Source organism: Osmia bicornis, chromosome 6, assembly GCF_907164935.1.
Source record: "Osmia bicornis bicornis chromosome 6, iOsmBic2.1, whole genome shotgun sequence".
NCBI lineage: Eukaryota > Metazoa > Arthropoda > Insecta > Hymenoptera > Megachilidae > Osmia > Osmia bicornis.
The window spans coordinates 10701387-10722702 of NC_060221.1; the positions used below are offsets into that span (position 1 = coordinate 10701387).

The 21316-nt window shown below is 39.2% G+C and overlaps 1 protein-coding gene across 3 annotated transcripts in view; it reads right to left on the bottom strand.

Moving 5' to 3' along the window:
* The window catches only part of LOC114880932 (endoglucanase E-4-like), an 85344-nt gene that overhangs the window by 14961 nt on the left and 49067 nt on the right, over positions 1-21316 (bottom strand). For all 3 annotated transcript variants that reach the window (XM_046286042.1, XM_046286043.1, XM_046286041.1), the window contains one exon: positions 2946-3286. In XM_046286042.1, coding sequence (XP_046141998.1) covers positions 2946-3286 — 341 coding nt within the window. The remainder of the gene's footprint in view (positions 1-2945; positions 3287-21316) is intronic.

Below are 21316 nucleotides of genomic sequence, written 5' to 3' on the forward strand. Positions count from 1 at the left end.
CAGTTGAAAATATGTTACAAAATTAATGTTCGAATAATTTTTGACACAGAAGTTTCTGTTGTTTCAAATTTTTTTTTAACACAAAGGTAGAAAATTAAAGCTCGTGCTATTTGTGATCTTTACAAAAATAAATTAATTTATTTTTCAAAAATAACGTATGCTAATATGCATTAGCATATATCACTTCTGGATAGAATTTGAAATTGTTATTTTTTATATAGAATATACAGTTATTTACAAACTCAATATAGGATTTCATTCATTTTTTCACAAACACCACAATGGCACTTCTTGCACCAAGCGCCAGGTATGTTTATATGTAAAATAAATATTATTTTTTATTTTTATCGAAGAATAGTCTTTATGTCAAAAGCCTACGTTCGTTGAATGCTTTATATTTTAATATTTTTGAATTTGGAAATATTGTTATTGGAAATTGTTATCAAAAGTGTAATCAGAACTCATAGAGGGAACCAAGACCAGAATAATGACATGCATCATTTGTATCTGAGCTGGGTAAAATTTAGAAAACCAAAGTGTTTAAAATGTTAGACACTACAAAGTTTAAATAAAATAATATTCTAAATAGGAAGCGAAATTTTGGCAAGATTATTAAAATTATTTTATTTGCTAAAGTTTCACCATCTATTTACAAGATTATTGTATTCAAACTTTATAGCATTTAATGTTTTAAATATGTATTTCAAATATTTTTTTAACAATGTCAGTAAACTAAAAAACGAAGTGGTATTATAACTGAAGAAATCATAATATATGTCAGCGTAAATTTATTTTTAATTGTAATTCGGCAATATTATTATCCTATAAGCAATATTGTCTATTAATTTCTCCATGAAATAGATAAAGTTTATATCATTATATTCAGCAATAATTAGCATTGTGCAGGGTCCGAAAGTGACGGGAACCTGAACAATGTATTTCCAAAAAAAAAAGATTGAGTCTGAGCGGACTCGAACCTACGAAAAGAAGCTTCCAGCGGCTTGGCAGTCAGAAGCTTTTATTGCTGGACCACCACACCGTTGAAAATACCTTTAATTTTTTGAAATTGTCGCGGTTAGTAGAGAAAAGGGCAACCAGCCCTCTAACGTTGGCGATCCTGATCGCTCGCGCTTCGGTATGAAGCATGTTAAGAAAAAACAGAAGACTGTTAAAGCGCTTCTTCCATAAAGAGAAATGCGAAAAAGTGCAAGTGTAAAGTTTATAGTCAATAAATCCATTTTTGTTAATGGCTACACAAGCCATCCATTTTAATAATAAACTTCCAACAACTCTGCCATAATTGTTTCGCCTTGTGACACCAGTACTTTCTTTCCCGTACCTGAAACTTAACGATTCACACGCCGCGCACGTGCTTTTCCCTTAACAGAAATATAACGGACATAACGTACTTTTATCAATTCGGTTTATTTAGTTTAATTCCTATTCTATTCCACTGCATGTAAAAACATTGAACAGTGTATATACCATGTATTTGATAAATAACAGACGAAAATTCGCCGAATAAGTAACTCTAACATGCAAAAAACAGCGAAAAAATCGGTTTTTAATTTTTTTAACTATGGCGCACCTCTGATAAAAATCTGAAAAAAATTGAGGATGATAGTATTAATAATATACACTTATAAAAAAAATATGATCGTAGGACCTCATCTCCTTCAATACAAAATTGCCATTTTTCAGGATTTTTTGACGTTTTTTATTTTTCACGGCTTCAGTTTTCAGCCTAAAAATCTGAAAAAATTCTGTAATATGTGCCTCATAAATAGAAATGTCTCTGATTTTTTTCAGAATTTTCGAATGTCACTAAATAGAAGAAATTGGCCAAAAACCTCGCGATCACATTTTTACCCGTAACTACCCTCTTAGATGAGATACAGGGTTGAAACTTGGCACAGACTGGTTTTTTTGATCACCTATCGAATGATTCATAGCAAGTCGAATTTGGTTTGGGGGCACTTTTGACCATCTTATCCGGCTATACCCTTTCAGGCTCTAAATAAGATTTATATAGTAGGATACTTTTCGGACCCAATATGGTTTACGGACCGTTCATCGAAAGACAGTTCACCGAAGACAATTCACCGAATGGACAATTTATCGAATGTACAATTCATCAAATGGACATTTCACCGGATACCGATTCACCAAATGCCACTTCACCGAACGCACATTTCACCGAACGCACATTTCACCGAATGAGACAATTCATCGAATGTTTTTGATCTTATTTTGTCTTCCCGATTTCTACAAATTGTGATCTTTTAAATAATAACGAAAGCGTTGCCGGCCGCCTCACGGTGGCCGGATTTAAGTGTATGTCCTAACCTAACCTATCACATCTATGTATGATTTTAAGCTTATTACCAATTTTCGATGAACTGTCAATTCGGGGAATTGTTTTCGGTGAATTGTCCCAATCGGTGAACTGTCCCTTCGATGAACTGGCATTCGATGAATCATATCTTTCGGTGAATTAGCATTCGCTGATTTGTGTTCGATGAATTGTCTTTCGATGGACTGGATGTATACCCCCAATATAGATACTTCAAATAATTCTCTTTCAATAAACTTTCTCGATCCCGCCCGATTTTTTCCGACTCAATCCGATCTCAAAATTTCAGGTATCCGCACACTTCTAGTAATAATATTTGAACGCTACAAATAAAATATCTGTACAACTGTGAAGTAAATTGAACTATTTACTATTTTAAATAATATTTTATTCAGTACCGATTTGTATCGAATTGCCCTTTAAGACCATAAATGAAAATTAACAAAACTCACAAACTGGCAACTCCACATTTTTGCGCATCATTTTTAAAATATAAAAGAAAAAGAAAAAGAAAAATATTTTAAATATAAGTGTAATAATAATTTTCCGTTAACACAACCCATTCCTACTATTTTAATCTGCAGAGTATTACCTGCACACCAGCGTCTTTTTTATTATAAAAGAATTCATTTGGCCTGTCTTTAAGGTCGAAATGTTGATAATGATGTTTAGCATCTTCAAGGTAAATCGTTTCATTAGTTGCTTTGAAGAGCCACGTAGCTGCCCAAGCCAATTCGTCACCGTAATCTGTACTCTCGTAATACTGGGCTGCTCCACGAATTGCTTCATGGTATAATCCACGATATCTGTTGGCGAATTTATATAATTCTTTGGCGTGCTTTAAGCATTTGGCACTGTATTCGGGATCCTGGTTGCGAAAAACTATGCTGGAAGCCGCAAGAGCTGCTGCTGTTTCGCCTGCCAGATCAGAACCTACGAAAAAGAATAAAATAGAGGTTTATTTTTTGGCCTACAAAATTTCAGAATAGTTCAAGCAGAAATTAATAATTTTAAGAAATTTTATTTGAAATATGCTGCGTTAACCAAGCTGGTGTGGATTTTATAGTAGACCTGGATTAGGATTTCTGGGATCGAGGTCTATCAAACTTTCAAGGGCCCTTTTGATTGGTAAACTTGGTTTAAAAATTGAAATGTATTTTAAACAAAATTGAATAATATTTAATCATAAAGAACAAGGGTAACAGTAAACAAAATTTCATCCATTATTTTTTGACACAGTAAATAGATGGCTTAGCCGGGGGCCCCTGGAAAATGAGATCTGAGGCTGTAAACCCCTTTAGACCTCCTCTTGATCCGACGCTGGTAATAATTTATTCCTAATGTTTCCTTTTTTAAAGAATGGTTGTAGTAAATCACTTTGCAGTTCAAATCTTAAAGGCATAAGTGAGAATGAATAATTTTTTGGAAATTTATTTTTGATAAAAATACTATATTTTCAATATTTGCTATTTCATGGCATTGATGAGCCCTCTCTTTGGTCTTTCTAGGGTTATGGTATAAGAAATAGTCTGTAGAAATGTATGCATACAAAGCAATAACATAATAAATATAATAGCAACAAAATAAATTGTGAAATTTGCAAATAGTATATTTAGTCACTTTTCAAAATAATAAAACTAATGGGACAACAGATTATATAGTTTACTCTTGAACAATTTTGATATTGTTGAGGATACAGAACACCCGCAGAAGGTCCAGCATGGATACAAACAATCATCCGTTTTCAATTAAATTATTTATTCCTTGATAATGAACACAACTTTTCTATTTCGATACATAATGGTAAACATAACGGTTATACAGAAAAAAGGCGGTATTTGTACGGCTACTAAAAAGAAAAATATGGCTGGTAGCGCGCGCATTATTTTAAATTTAAAACCAAAAACAAACGTAATTTTTGTTCCAACACTCCCCCCTTAATGCGGGCGCTTTACATCAGAGTTGATATTAAAGTTTAAGCCTAATCCTAATACGCATGAACAATGTTTGTCCTTGGACAATCCTTTTGTTAGTACATCTGCAAGCATTCTATCAGTAGGAATATATTTTAAACTAAGTTTATTCTCTTTTATGACATCGCGTATAAAATGATATCGTATGTCGATGTGTTTTGATCGACTATGGTACAGTTGGTTATTGGCGAGCAATCTCGCACCTTGATTGTCGCTGTATAGCAATACTTTCGACGCGAATCCTAGTTCTTGCAGGTACCTATCCAGGTAAATAGCCTCTTTCACAGCCTTAGCAACTGCCATATATTCGGACTCAGTTGATGACAATGCTACAGATCTTTGCTTTTGAGACTTCCATGTTACAGCGGCTCCACTTAAAATGAACGCGTACCCCATGTATGATTTTCTGTCGACCACACAGGAGCCCCAGTCTGCATCTGTGTACCCTGTCAGAGGTAGATCACTCTTCTTGTATATCAGTTCAGCCTTATGAGTTCCCCTCAAATACCTTAAGACTCTTTTCGCAGCTGTCCAATGGGAACGTTTGTAGCAACCTGAGAACTGAGCCAACTCTACCACCGTCCTCATTATGTCGGGTCTCGTTGCTACCCCTAAATACATTAATGCTCCTATTAGTTCACGATAGCGTCCATTTTCAGATTCATCACACTCAGACCCCCCATCGTCCTTGGTGAGTTTTGCATTTACATCTATTGGAGTATTAATGGCCTTTGCATTCTCCATTCTAAAACGTTTCAGAACTTCCTGGGTATACTTCTTCTGTGACAGTTTGACTTCTCCATTTCCTTGAGCAATCTCTATACCAAGGCAATAATTCGCTACACCTAAATCTCTAATTTCAAACTCGTTCATTAAATATGATTTGAATGTTTTAATCCAACCTAAATCATTTGATGCAATTAAAATGTCATCAACATAAATTAATACAATTATGATAGTTCCTGATTTTCTTTTGAAATAGACACATGGATCAGTATTAATTGGTTTCAACCCGAAACCTTTGAGTTTACAATCTAATTGAGTCCCGGCTTGCTTTAGCCCATATATTGCTCGATTTAATCTACATACCTTATTTCCTTCTTTCAACTGTCGAAGCATTGTACTCGCTATTTTACCCAGTTTCCTCTTCTTTCCCTCCTGAAGAGCGATACTTTCTAGAAATTGGCCTAGGAAGTCTGGAATCTCCATAAATACTTCTTCCTCTAACTCTCCGTTCAAGAATGCTGCAGTTACATCTAATTGATGTATCTTCATATTATACTGAGCCGCTAGAGCTGAAAGAATTCTCACAGAATCAAGCCTCGCAACAGGTGCAAAAGTTTGCTTGTAATCAATTCCAAATTGTTGGTTATACCCTTTTGCTACTAATCTAGCTTTCCTTATTTCAAGACTTCCATCTGCATTTATTTTATTACTTAAAACTATCTTACAACCGACTATATTTTTATTTTCAGGTCGCTCAACTAGACTCCATGTGTTGTTTTTAAGTAACTGTTTAAATTCCAGTGTTAAGGTATCTTCCCATTCTTCCTTTTCTGCACTATTTCTTGCTTCTTTTAATTTCATTTCAGAGTACCCTGCTGCTTCCTCAAATACATCATCCTCAATTTCTATATTTTCTAAGTCACTCCTTACTTGATCTTCTTCAGTATCTTGGGTGTGTGTGCTCAATGTTTTATACACTTTTCTCGGTCTTCCAGGCCCGCCACTTCTGACGATCATTGGCCTTCCACGCAAGTGCTTTTCTATTGTAGTTTCTTCTCCTACTGCTTCCTCTTCTTCTGGATCCTCTTCTTCTTCTTGATGTACCTTTTGATATTCTGCTATTTCCGTTTCTCGATTGTTTTCTACTTCTTCAAGTGACTCTGTCATATTATCTACATGCTTTTCAAGTTCTTAATTTTCTAGATTTTCTTCTCTTGTGATCTCATCTGTAAACCTGACATCTCTTGAAATTACTACCTTTTGATCTTTTTCTACCCATATTCGATAGCCCTTGACTTCATCTGAGTATCCAATAAAAATTCCTTCTTTGGACCTCTCTTCAAATTTTCCTTTATTTGTTGTTTTGTCTAGTACAAATACTTTCGTTCCAAACACTCGCATGTAACTCAAATTTGGAGTCCTTTCCATCCAAATCTCGTACGAAATCAATCCATTTAGAGCTCTTGTTGGGCACCGATTCTTTATGTGATTGGCAGTCGTTACTGCCTCACCCCAAAACGACAATGGTAATTTCGACTTTATGAGCATGCATCTGGCTGCTTCGATTATTGTTCTATTTCTCCTTTCAGCCACTCCATTCTGTTCTGGAGTGTAAACTGTCGTTCTTCTTGCTTGTATTCCGTTCTCTTCCAAATATCTTTTGAAATCTGAGTTGCATTATTGGCGTCCATTGTCTGACTGTAAGTATTTGATTCTCTTCTCTTTATGATTTTCTACCAATCTTTTGTACTTCTTAAATGCATCAAGGCAATCACTTTTCCTTTTAAGTAAATAAACATGGCACCATCTGGAGTGATCATCTATGAACGTGACAAAGAACCTTGCACCACCTTTAGATGGAGTCCTCATCGGACCACATATGTCTGTGTGTATTATCCTCAAGAATTCTGAACAGGGTCTCCCTTGACCTCGGAAAGGCTCTCTATGCTGTTTACCTAGTAGGCAAATCTTACAATCCTTGAAATTCACATCCTTGGTCACATTTATTCCAATAGCATTCTGATTCTTCATTAACTTAACCAGATCTCTCACATTTAGGTGACCCATACGCTCATGCCATAATTTGATCTGTGATTCTTCTTGATTTAATACTTTGTTTGCAGAATCACCTAATTCCCTTATATAATAGAGGTTCCCAATTCTATCGGCAATCATTTTTGTTTCACCTTTGTTGCTTCTTATTATAGCCATATTCTTTTTAAATAACACTTCGTGGTCTCTATCCGTTATTTTGGCTACGGAAAGTAAATTTGTTCGAAGATCTGGAACAAATAATGTATTCTCTAGACTAATTGACCTTTCATCCTCTCCATCTGTCACCACCAGTCTCACACTTCCAATAGCTTTTGCCTCGGTTGATGCTTTACTTGCTAAATTTAAATTCTGATTATGTACTTCTACTAGTTCATTAAACTTTTCCTTTTCTTTGCACATGTGAGTTGTATATCCAGTATCTAAGCACCATTGACCACTTCCTTGGTTCACATAATTCACTTCATTTATCTCTGAGCTGGCTAGGCTTATATAGAGATTATAAGAGATCATCTACTGTATTCGCTTTATGTTTGCTTTTATAATTCAAATTGGCATAGCACTTTTCTGTTCTATGGCCTATTCTGTTACATCGGTAGTATTTTAATACATATTTATTATCTGTGCCCCCTTTTGGTTCTCTTGCATGTTCTTCTCTTGGATCCTTACTCATATTTTCTCTTTGTAGTCTTGGTTTCCAAGGTTTCCCAAAACTTTTAGTTTTATTCCGATTTAAGGTTGCTGCCATAGCACCCGACACATTATCATTCATCTTTTGTTTCCTTGCATCGTTTTCCTCTAATATTTTGACCTTCAATGTTTCAACATCTGGCAAATTATCTCTGGATTCGATGGCGCACCTAAAATTTTCAAAAGTCTCTGGTAGACTATACAACAACATTATTGAAAGTAAATCTTGATTTATATCAACATTCATTGCGCTCAACTTATCTACTGCGTCAAAGAATTTCTTCATGTGTTCCCTCAAGTCGTCTCCCTCTTTCATGCGTTGCAGAGTTAATTGTTTTAATAAGGTTGCCTTTCGTACCGGTCCTTTTGATGCAAATATTGCCTCTAATTTCAGCCACACATCTCGCGATGTTTCACATCCTCTTACTTGCTTTAGCTCTGCTGGACTTAGACTCAAAATCAAATCTGCTTTTGCTTTCTGATCCTCTTTAGTCCACACCTGTAGGTCAAGCGTCGAACTACCTTGACCACTCATAACTTCGGGCTTTGCCTATGTTCCATTCACATACTGCCACAAATCAGCTTTCACCAATAATGCTTCTACCTGCATTTTCCATGTTTCATAATTATCTTTTGTGAGCAGCTCTATACGCGTGGAATTTACTATGTTCGTCATTTTTGCTCAATAGAAACTTCTTTGTCTAGTTATCGACCACGTGTTAACTTAACCTCAAAGTTAGCCTTGTATATTATTTTTCACACTCCTGATTCTCACTTACGAGACTGGGACAATAACCTTTGTTGAGGATACAGAACACCCGCGGAAGGTCCAGAATAAAATGTTTCCTATTGTTTATTAATGAATTGTTTAAAATGGTAGAAATGTAAAGCCGAGTATCAGGACACTCGGGAGAGTCTCCATGCCAAGTAGTTTAGGCCGAAGGCTGGTCCGCCGACGACACCGAGACTCTACCGAGTATATTATCCCGAAGCAGAACTTGCTGTTACAGAAAAAGTACGCAACTGAACTTCATTCTAATAACACAATCTGCTTCGGCTTGTCTTTCTCTTTTTTTTTGAGCCCAATAACACCTCAATCGGTGCATTTATTTATGAGATATTAATTGTTTCTTCATCGATTTTCGATCAGTTTCATTAACACCTACGTCATGCCTACGTCAGCGTGGATTACACATTTTTGCTGCTAGAGGCGCTATTAGCTCTGTGGGTTATGTTACGCACATGCGCCGTTATTGATATTCGCGTTAGTTCAACATCGACGGTGCGCTGCATCAGCCGCGTCAAGGCGGCGCGTACAAAATTCAAAACGATAGTACATTGGTCGCCTATGCATCTGCATATGCGTTTAACGATGCTGGGTGATTATCAAAACTGCGACAGAAATGACAGCACTTTTTCAAATTATTTTGAATAAAATATTTTCTTCATTTACTTCGAAATTATAATCTTTATAAGTAATCTTCTTTATTTCATGGGAACAGAAGAGCAGTAACAATTTATTTTACTCTAAATAATGTAAATGTTAACTTACACCATAAATTATCACAAGATTATTTCAAACAATACCCAACTCTGATCATACCTTATGGAAATAATGAACAGTCCGTCTATTTCCTTTACACGTGTATCATAACGCAAGATCATCTTACTATTACACATGTAAAATACTTTCTGTAACCACGACTTCTTTTCGTTGCTTGCTATAACTTTAGGAGTATTGCTGAGAAATTACATATACAGTGTAAAATTACCATCAACCATATTAGAAATAAATCCCATTTCTTTAAATTCACCGCGTCCACCTAGCGCGGGCGCGCCCCCTTTTCCTTTTCTATTTTATTCAAAAACTACTCTATAATTTTTGTCTGTTTTTCGCTTATCTTTTGTCTCAGCATCGTGACACGTATGTATAAAATAAAGCTCGGTTTATTAAAGTAAAAAATAAGACTAGTTCTGCTGCATGTCCCAAGCTCCTAACTCCAACAAACCATTAATAGCCAATTAAAGTAAGATTAAACCGATTTATGTCGTGTTTGGACTCATTTTAATTGGAAAATTCCGAACAATCTCTTGGTGCAATTTTCATTGAGGTTAAATGAAAATTATTACAAATGAAATTTTCTTTACTGGATGTTCATTTGTTTTACTCGTGGCATCCCTTTGAAGTGCCGTAGCTCGACCGTCGTTACTCCACGTATACTTATACCGTCTATCTCACTTCCTTTCGTTATTACATCTATTTTCTTACGGTCAGCCGAGCATCACTGTACTTTGTTTCTTTATGCCAACGAACGACACTGTCCTGTTGCCATAAATTTCACCGCGCATATATTATTCAGTGCACGGTATGTAGCAGTTCGTTCGCGAACATCCATCTGAACATTTCTGTAGCGATTGGTTTCTTTTGCCATTTTTCATAGCTTTGTAAGTGTTTCACATTATATTTATTTTAATTATTTTCTACTTCTTTTATTCTATTTTTTTTTCTTACTTATTATTTCCTTCTTATCTTTTTTTATTCTTTTCATTATTTCTTTTACTTTTTCTTCTATTTTCTCGATTTAATTGCATTACTTACATTGAACAAAATAATACATTACATGTAAAAAAAGGTAACGCCAAGTAGTTTAGGCATTATGAGCGGAGCACCTATTTGCACTAATACATAATGCATTTCAGTGTGGCCCTGAAAACGTCGTGATATCCCACAAAAAATACATTACATGTTAAAAAAAAGGTAACGCCAAGTAGTTTAGGAACTATATGGTACATATTTTGTGAATTTTCTAAAAAAGTAACGGATATCATGCAAAACCAGCCAAATATTGAGTTATATATATTTTTCAAAATATTTATACTTGGCGTTTGGCTGCTTCGTTGCGATTCAACAAAATTTGTTGTACGTTATTCCAAACCTGTGAATATACTATCGACTTTATTGGAGCGAAGCTCCTCTATTAAACGACTGATAGGAATTTTTGTCACTTTTTAACTCAAAAACTGGATTATCAATTTTGACCATTCTTTGCAAGCTGATCACAGTGGTCACTATGAGTGTTTATATAGAATAAAATCAGAGATCGGTGGTGTTCTTGAGGAATGGTCACAGAAACCGATACCCATGTTAAAGGGGTAGACACAGGTAATACAGCGAGGTGACATTACCGGCAAACATGGGCCTAAAAAGGGGTTTACAGGAATACACTTTTCGTTCTTATATGAGAAGATTTGGGGCTGAACGAGGGTTCGTTCGAAAGAGGAAGGTCCAATGCAGGGCGGTCTGGTCATGGTTGAACGAGATTGTGTTGATATTTAATAATATGAGTGTCTAAAGTAGAGTAAAAATCGATAAAATACATCCGCAGATTCCAAGTACTTTTTAGGTCACTAAAAGAGTTTTGTGACTCAAACGGTGACCAGTCCGCCCTGCATTGAATCTTCCTCTTTCGAATAAACCTTTATTTAGATCAAAATTTTTTCATCTTGATCGGCGACCGATCGTATTCAGAACTTCATCCTAAGATAGTCCATATTACTGCTATATGTTTTGCTGATATTATTAGTGACATACCATTTTATCTCTTAACATTTAATTACACTTAGAAAAGCACTATGGCTACTTTAAATTGCCATGAATATACTTTTTTTTTTATCTTTCGTAATGTGGTCGGGAGACGGGGAGGGTGTACCCCAACCTCCAGGACTCCCGTATAAGTTGTCCCTGCGGGCAGATGCCCGCTTACCGACCAATAAAAGAAAATTATCTTGGCGTTACCGACATGAATGTAATTGTTGGATGATTTGAGTGGGGAGCAGGAAAATTTTCAGAAAACCTGCTAACAAAGTAATCAGAGAAGGAAAATTAGGAAACAGGTAGGAGGGAGCACTGGGGGCACCAATGCACATACAGGGCAAAAGCCAAGGGATGTAGCTATACTAGATGTCAAGGAGAGAGGAAACGCTCAAGGCAAGCAGGAAGTGAAAAGACAGAGTCATAGGGTGGGAAAAGGGTATGCAGAGCGAAAAGGCACATTTTCCTCTGATGTAATAAATTGAACTAGAGGATTTGAATGGTCATTGGCGAAGTAATTTGAGCGAAGATGAGCTACGTAGTCTTTGATTAAAGGTACTTTTGCGATGTCATGGAGTAAGGTTGTAGGAAATCGTTGAGGTTTATTCAGAACAGCCTTTAGAATTTTGTTCTGGACTCTCTGAATAGTAGTTTTACAATATTTGGGGCAGATTAGCCACAAAATTTGAGAACCATAAGTCAAGACCGGTCGGATGCACATTTTATAGATGCTGAGACGGATGGAAACGTGTAACGGAGAAGCGTTATTGAGGTGTCTATGGAGCGCGCGGTATACAGCCAAGGCCTTCCTTATACGGTCCTCAGCGGCGCAGAACCAACGGAAACTATGGTGGAGTACAACGCCCAGATAGCGTGCAGTAGGGGACCATGGAATTACAAGATTGTTGACGGAAATTTTGAAGTTGTCCACAATGGGAAAATCCCTCCTGCGCCGGGTGAATAATACGGCCTCGGACTTGTCCGGGTTAATTTTTAGCTTCCAGTCAGCGAAATACTCAAGAATGATGTCCAGATACCGCTGTATTTTAAAAATCAAGTGAGAGAGTTTGACGGAAGAGGTCAGAATAGTCGTATCGTCGGCATAAAGAGCCAGGATACAATCGAGGCACTGAGGGATATCATTTATGTAGATACTGAACAAGAGAGGAGCCAAAATGGAGCCCTGTGGTACTTCAGCACAAATTTTAAAGAAAGGGAATTGCGAGCCCAGAATTTGTACAAATAGTTGGCGATTATTGAGGTAAGAGTGACGCAGCAGAATGAGTATTGGGTGTAGGTTGATGCGATCCAGTTTGAAAAGGAGCACGTCGTGCTAAACGGTGTCGAAGGCCTTGGCAAGGTCAAGCAAGACCATCCCCACTGCGCGACGAATGTTTAACTCTTTGGAAATGAATTGGGAAATTCGAGCAACTTGTTGCAGTGTAGAATGCTATTGACGGAATCCGAATTGTTGGTCACTGACAATTTTGTTCGATGAGAGGTGTGAAGATATAGCAGAGAAGATGACTTTTTCGAACAGCTTACCGGGAATTGATAAAAGGCTGATAGGCCTGTAACTGGCAGGGATGTTTTTTGGTTTCCCAGGTTTGAGAATGGGAACAACCTTTGCGATTTTCCAAGCCTCAGAAAAGTAGGCTAGTTTAACGGAGCTACGGAATAGATAATAAAGCTGAATGGAGATCTTGAATAAGGCGTTTTTCAACATAGGAACTGAGATTCTATCTAGACCAGTAGCTTTACAATTTTTTAAGCGGCGAATGTGGTTGAAGATACGACGAGGAGAAAGGTCCAGACCAGTTATAGGCGTGTTATGAACGGTAATGAAATTGCTAGCAAGGACCTCCGGTTTTTCGTAGTCAGAGCAAGGAGATGGAATTATCGACACGAGTGATGGCCCGATGATAGCACGCGTGAAGGAATGGGGTCAAGGTTTTGATGGACTTGTCAATATCGTCAGTGAAACGATATTTGGACTTAATTTTGAAATTCGAGATTAGCTGATTGTAGAGTTTCCAATCCGTGACCCTGTCGATACCAGCAGGCTGTGTTGAACCAAAAATAGAAAGGACAACCGGAGCATGGTCAGAATTTAGCTGATCCAGGGTTGTGCAAGAAAAGCTCTGAGGGCAGTTAGAGATGAAAGAATCAACGATCGAAGGTCTACAATAAGTGGAAAACCTGGTGAACGCGTCGGGATGGATGATTCTACATAGTCGGATCTGATCATGTGGTTAAAAACGGTTTTACCGTTAGAGTTATCGACATAATTGTTCCAAAGAGAGTGTTTGGCATTACAATTGCCGCCAATCAAGAATGGGGATCCCATCCGAACCAGTTGATCGAGGTCGGAATGAGAGATGATGTTAGTTGGGGGAGAATATATAAATTGCCATTAATATACTATTTTTTTTTTTTTTTTAAGGCGTGAAGGGGAGCGTCTTCCGCCGTGGTCCCGCCCTAGATACCGTACCTGCAGGCGATGGCCTGCTTACCGGCTGGAAATTGGATAGTTTGGGTGGTGTTACCAGAAGAAAGTAAAGCTTAAGAAGACAAGAAATTATGCGGAAAAATTTTCAAAGCAACCGCTACTGTTAACCTGTATAAATATGCAAAGTAATCGTAGAGAAAGAAAAAAAAGAAATAATGAGGCGATACTTATGTTAACCACATTATCGGGAATGGGACTTTAATCCTCCTATATAGGATTTTGTGTGAAGCATAAGCAGAGGTTCCCTCCACAAGCGGATTAGGGTGATCCTTGACGCTATACAGTAAAAGCTGGATATGTATATGCAAGAAACATTGGGACCCAGACGTTGCATATATCCAGCCGAGGTGTCGAATCTTGGGTTACACGCGACGACCAGCCAAGCGTGAACGTAGAAAGGGACAGACAGTGGCGGAAAGAGAGAGGTCCGATGATCAAAGGAAAGAGCCGAAACGTATCGGTGTGACTAATACTAATTGAATCAAAAAGCTTTTTTATTTTTGACTTTTTTTTAATGAAACTTTTACTAACGCATTGGTGAGAGTTTTGTGATTAAAGTGGTACCAAACACGATATAGTTTCAATTATAATTAGTTGCTAAAATTGATGTTAAAAGTTGGCGAAAAGCAAAGGAGGATTGGAAATGAAAACCGGTTGCGGCGTCGGCTCGGGTTTCAAACGTTGCATATATCCAAGCGAGGTATCGATTCTGGGCATTTAAACGTTGCATATATCCAAGCGAGGTGTCGATGCTGGGCATTTAAACGTTGCATATATCCAGTCATGGTGTCGATTCTGGGCATTTAATGTTGCATATATCCAGTCTTGGTGTCGATTCTGCGTCCGTACAAATCGTTTGTACCGTGCCGCGTTACCTATTCTACGTTCGTACACAACATGCGACGTGTTGCATGTTGCATGTTGCGTGTTTGATGTATCTTTGGTGTACGGCCTGCCTTATACATATGTAGCCAAATCATATCGTGTTTGGTACCATTTTAATCAGAAAAATCTCACAAATGCGTTAGTAAAAGTTTTATTAAGAAAAAGTTAAAAATAAAAAAGGTTTATCGTTCAATTAGTATTAGTCACACCGATATTATGGTCGGATCATATTACACGGTTTCCTCGCCGAGTGGCTCGGTTCGGCTTAGGGGGATCCCCCCAAGTGGAGGGGATAGCGATGTTGCATATATCCAGACAAACTTTTGTTGCATATATCCAGGTTTTACTGTATCCAGCTTTTACTGCAGTTTTGCGAAATGTTAGTGATAAATTCATGTACAGTCGGAATTGAGACCATGGCATAAAGTGATTTAGTTGAAAATCGTCTAGGTTTATTATAGATAATTTTAAGAGCCTTATTTTGAAAAACTTGAAATTTCTTTTTTGTGGTTGTCGGTAAAGGAGACCACCATATGATAGCACCATATGTGAGCACTGGTCTAATGCACATTTTGTAAATACATAATTTTATTACGACAGATAGAGAAGAGCCCTTCGAGAGGTGAGGATATAAAAAGTGGAGTACATACCTTGCTTGCCTTTGTATGCGGTTTAGCACCTCCTCATTCCATCTAAGGTGCTCGTCAAGCAAAGTACCTAGATAACGAACGCTTTTGGACCATGGTGTTGAGGTGTCCTCAACGACAACGGAACATAAGCTTTTGTGGTTGTTGTGATGCTTTTTGCGAGAGAAATAAATGGCTTCAGTTTTGTCAACATTAATGGTCAGTTTCCAGTCGTTGAAAAATTTTAAGATTTGGATTAAGTATGCCTGGATTCTTGAGACAGCAGGCAGGAAACGAAAGGAGGTAGTGTAAATGGCTGTGTCGTCGGCGAATAAAGCAATTTGGCATATCTTAGATATGGGGATATCGTTAATATAAATGAGGAAAAGGATGGGACCTAAGATCGATCCCTGCGGGACACAAGCGAAAATGTTGTGGTAGGAAGAGCATGCATCATTTAATTGGACATAAAATGACCTATTGGTAAGATAGGAGTAAATAAGTTTCAGAAGCTCGGGGTCGAGATTATGGCGATGCAACTTGAATATTAAGCCATGATGCCAGACAGTATCAAAGGCCTTGGCAAGGTCAAGGAGAATCATAACGGCACAGCGTTTTACATTTAGTTCGTGAGTGATTTGCTGGGATACTCGGGTGATTTGATGTATTGTGGAATGACCCTGTCTAAACCCGAATTGTTGCGGGATTAAAATATTGTTGATATTGAATTGTTTGGAAAAGAAGGCGCGATAAATGCATTTTTCAAAAATTTTACCTGGTATAGGTAACAGGCTAATTGGTCTGTACCTGGTTGATTTCTCTCGAGGTTTGTTCGGTTTGAGAATTAGGGCCATTCTGGCTATTTTCCATGCGTTAGGGAAGTAGTATTTGTTGACAGATGCTCTATATATATAGTAAAGTTGTAAAATAACCCTACCAGAAACCTTTTTGAGCATAGGAGCATTCTTAGGACCAATTAAGCATTCTTATATTGGTTGTGATATTAGCTGATGTTAGCCATGAACTGATAGCTGTTGGTTTGGAAGAAGGTGTAAAGAGTCAATAATTTTATTGACTCGCTTTCGTGTGGCGAAGAAAGTGCCGTTGCCGTTGAGTGCACCGTACTGAAGTTGCGGGCAAGGATCTCCGCCTTGTCTCTATCAGTACAAGCCATGTTACTATCGGAGTCCTCCAGCGGAGGGATTACCCTGGGGGTTTTGTGGGAGTTGGCTGCCTTGAACGTAGCCCAGAATGTGGGATCAATTCTTTTAAAAGATTTTAGCATGTTTGTCCAATCAGTGTGTCTAAGGTAAGATATGCGTTTTTTGATCGAGGTAAAGAGATCTCTTATGTAGTCTTTAATATTATCGAGTCTGAGTATTTGATTATATTTCCGAAGTCTCCGACGGGCGTTGATCATTGTTTTTAACGTATTGTCATTATGAAGGAAAGCATTACGACCGATAGAAGTATCGCAGTATGTAGTGGCACGATTACGACAGCCATGAAGGAAGGAGTTGAGCTCTTCAATGGTTGAGTCAATGTCTTGTGTAGTGTCAAACTTAGTTGTCAGTTTAAATTCAGTTTACTTCATGAAATAACGATCCCAGTCGGTCACCGGTTCAAGGCCAGGGGGGCGAGTGGAGTTGAGGCACGTGAGAATCACTGGGTAGTGATCCGAGGAAAAACGATCGGAAACAGTGCAGTCAAAGTCCTGTGAATGATTACATATGAAAAAGTCGAGCGTGGATGGTTTGTGTTGAGATGAGAATCTGGTGAAATTTGGTGGATGTAGCAGTCTACAAGGAGAGCGCTGGACATATTCGTAGACAATTTTGCCGGCATGATTAGTGGTAAAATTATTCCACGATGGGTGCTTGGCATTCCAGTCACCTCCGATAATGAAAGGAGAACCCAGGCGTTCAAGGATGTCAAGGTCTGCGTTGGTTAATAAATTAGAGTTACGAACATAAATAACGCCGACTGTTATTTTAGGGTGTGAAATTCTGGCAAAAAACGCTTGGAATTTCGTGGCTAAGGGATTGTCAACAGTTACAAAATCAAGAGATTTGTGAACGAGGAGAATCGTGCCTCCAAAACGATTTGTAGCAGGGTTGTCTTGTCTTATGACAGTGAAGCCCGGTATGGTGAAAGGGTCGGCGGGCTTAAGCCAAGTTTCTGTGATCATAACGATTTGAGCTTGAAGCTCGAAAATAAGTAAGATTAATTCATTGCGACGCAATAGAATTGATCAGATATTCCATAGTAGAATACGCGGGAAGACGACTAATCAAGGGAATTAATGACAGACCAAAAGGTCTGAAATTTCTCCGCTTTAGTCCGACAGTTACGAAGTTTATCAATAAGTGTTCTGGTAGTCTGAAGCATCTCATTCAGATCGACCATGGTTGTAAGGAGATCGAGGCCACAAAACCGCGGGCCCCGCCGCGCCGGCACGCGCGCCGCTAGTACCGACGCCGCCGACAGATGGCGACCGCGCGCACCGCGAACTCGCGAGGCAAACGGGGTCGCGAGCGGTTATATACCGAGCCGCGAGACGGCTGAAATCAGATCTGTACTCGGATGCGAATCTTCTAGATGAACGATAAAGAGACACGATCAGCTACGATTTTTGACTCCTGCTATCTTCCGCCAGCAGCGTTCGACAGACGAGCTTGCGACTGCGGTCGTCCTCCGATACAGACCGCTGTATCCTCTGGCCTCTGCCGGGATTCTCCCGAACGGCCTCCCGATCGCCGGACCGGATGGACACGTTTAATCCGAATGTACACCGGAGTCACTGTCAGGACGGGTTTGCGATTGCGGCCGTCCGCCCATGGGCATCTAGTACCAGATCCTAGACAACCCCCTACCTTCGCCGTTCCGTACCACACCAAACCGCCGCGCCGCACTGAAGTACATACGGCCAACATCCCGTATCGCGACCGCGCCGTGACCGAACCGCACCGTGACCGCACCGACAACCGCATACGGCTAACATTATTCCGTACCGCGACCGCATCGTAACCGCTCGACACTGCGACCGCTACGCAGTACCGATAGTTCTAAGCCGCTAGCCGTAAGAATCTGTAGATATAAGTTACCTTCGAGTGGAAGGATAGTAATCTTAGAAATAATCTTAGTTGTAATCTTAGAAATAAATTTATTCTTTTCACCCGTAACCAACGGCCTTTACTCATTTGTCTGAACCCCGGACTTACCGGCTGAGTCGGCAAGCCCCCGGCGGTAACCCGTTACATGGTGTTCAAGGTTTTTAAAGACTTGATCAGCTCGCCCATTGTGTTAATGCCGTGTTCCGGGCCACGATTGGCGGATTCTAAAGGTTCCGCGGGTCGTGGATCCCTGCGGCTGGTAACGTCAGCATATGTGGGAGTTTGCCGTGTATTAGCGTACGACGGGTGCTCGTCTATCGCGACGCACGACCCACCGTTAAGTAAAGTAGCAGGAGAGGGGATGAGCACCTGTGTCAAGAAACGCAAGTCCGCGAGGCGCTTTTGCTGCACCAACTTTGGAATTCAGATACTTATTGAGCGCAGGACATTTAGAATAATTTGCAGTGTGCCCTTCGCCGCAATTAGAACAGCTGGGGTTTTCATTTAAAGATTTGCAGCATTCGGAGGAATGGTGTGAACCCGCGCATTTAACACACCTAGGAGGTAGGTTACAGTTCGTAGCGGAGTGGCCGAAGGCCTGACAGCGAAAGCACTGTGTATGGTTCTTGTTAGACATGAACTTTTCCCAATAGATTCGTGCATTAAACAAGAATTCGACTTTATTAACGGTGTTAATAGTGTTGCACAGCACCGCGAATTTATAAATACAACAGTCAAATACACAATAGCAATCTTTGTCAATCAACAACCATACGGTCTTCTTGTCGACCGTAATGAAAACACTGCAATTTAACTTAAGCCTGTTCAATATATTCAGCTTACCTGGCAAGGATTAACAACTAAAAGAACGAATAACCAACCGTTTATTATAGTAATTTATAAGTACGATCGTTCACGTTCAATAATATAATTCACAATTATACGGAAATCTACTAAACTGGTCGGAGGCATAGCTTGTCACGGAAAAGGCAATCGCTATTCAAGAATTCGGAATTTCCAGATAGTAAAGAGAATTTCTAAGGAAAAGGTTCTAAAACTCAGGACGTTTATTTTAGAACTCGTATTGTCCACAAAACTCGCGACACGCGGTTTACAATCTTTTACGGATACATTCACCTTTCTACAGATATCTAGCTGGCCAAAACGATCGCCTAAAACCTTTTGTCAGATTAACTCTGCAGAACATCAAATTTCATTCCGTGTCATAAACAGGACCCCCTGCCGTGCATGTGTCTTGTGAGTTATACCAACCCCGACAGGGTTCGAACCGTCTTGCGCTCTGTCTCAGGTACCACCGGTCACCAAAACCGTCAGAGCCTTCATTCGCTCGCATCTGGCAAACAGCCTATACCTGAGCCATCAATCGCTCTTACCTGGGAGTTATCGCCGGTTCTGTGCAAACACGCACCTTAAGACTCCCACATGCACCGCAGCCTGCTGGGTTTTCCGGTAGCTTACATGAGAAATGTCCGGCGAGCTGATTTGCTGAACACTTCAGCCTATCGCCAATGGCTAAATTCAAAACGTTTACTAATTGGCCCTTTTTGGTCAACGCCTACCTCGTCGGACTACCTCTCTGCGGCTTCTTGCTGGACGTTCTTGACACGGACATTCATTCGAATACGAGTCGTCAGACAGTTCACTAAGTCTTACCGAGTCAGTCTTCGTCAGATTCGAACCGTGAATAACTTGAACTTAGAGTCAACGGGATACTTCGATTCTCCGACCAGTAGAGTAAATTCACACAGGCATTGTGCCGCTTACGTCATAATTCTAGTTTGTATCAAACCTTATAATAAATATAGTATCATATTTAATCTAGATTTAAGCGAATTATTATCCTTAACGTCTTAATTGATATTAAGGAAGTACAAATTTCGTGGTGGTGTCAACCGGTTATAAAAACAATATCGGCTAATAACATCGCGAACGCGTACTAAGAAACAAATAGTTGTGCCAGGAGGAAAATTAATGCGGTACGGGACATATCGACGTGTCGATTGATCGTCCATGCGGCGTATCGGTGCGCAACCGGTTGGATTAAGGCCTTGAGCCTTTAATTCGTCAATAATTTCCTCGCAAGGAGTGTTTAGCAAGCCACGAAGGAATAGACTTAGTTCTTTGTCGGAATTCGATGTAAATATAAAAAAGGGGACTTTGCCCTCCTTCAATACTGTCTGGAAATTTTTTAAATTTTCCACCGATTCAAACTGCAACCGAATACGATCTCCAAGGTATTTGATTTTAAAGGAATTCCCGTACATAGCGGTTAATTCGCGATTGAATTTGACGATATTATATGAAAAATTAGATATGTACAGAGATGGGGGTTTAATAATAACCCGCTTCTTAAATTGACTCTCGTCGGATATTACATATACGAGGAAGGGCGCGGAGAGGTTGTTGCAAACCAACTCGTGTCGCGGTTTGAGTCGCGACGCATGTCGGTTTGTTTTTGTTTGGATGGCCAGCCTTGCGAGGCGAGGAGGGCATGACCTTGTTATTTAAAGCAGCGAGCACGGCGAAACGATTCTGTGTCGTAACGGTAACTGTATTTTCAAATTCCATGTTATTGGCCAAAATATCAGAATTTTTATTATCGTTAAGATTTTTTGTTGTGTTACGCGGTGATTTACGTAACCTGACCGTTTTAGGTGACGGGAGTTTAGAAGAGCGGATGGTGACTTTCAACCCGCTACTTTCATTAACGTTATCGCGACTTTTAAATTCGCGAGCCACGGTGATTGAAGCGTACGAGTCTGAGGAATCAACAGAA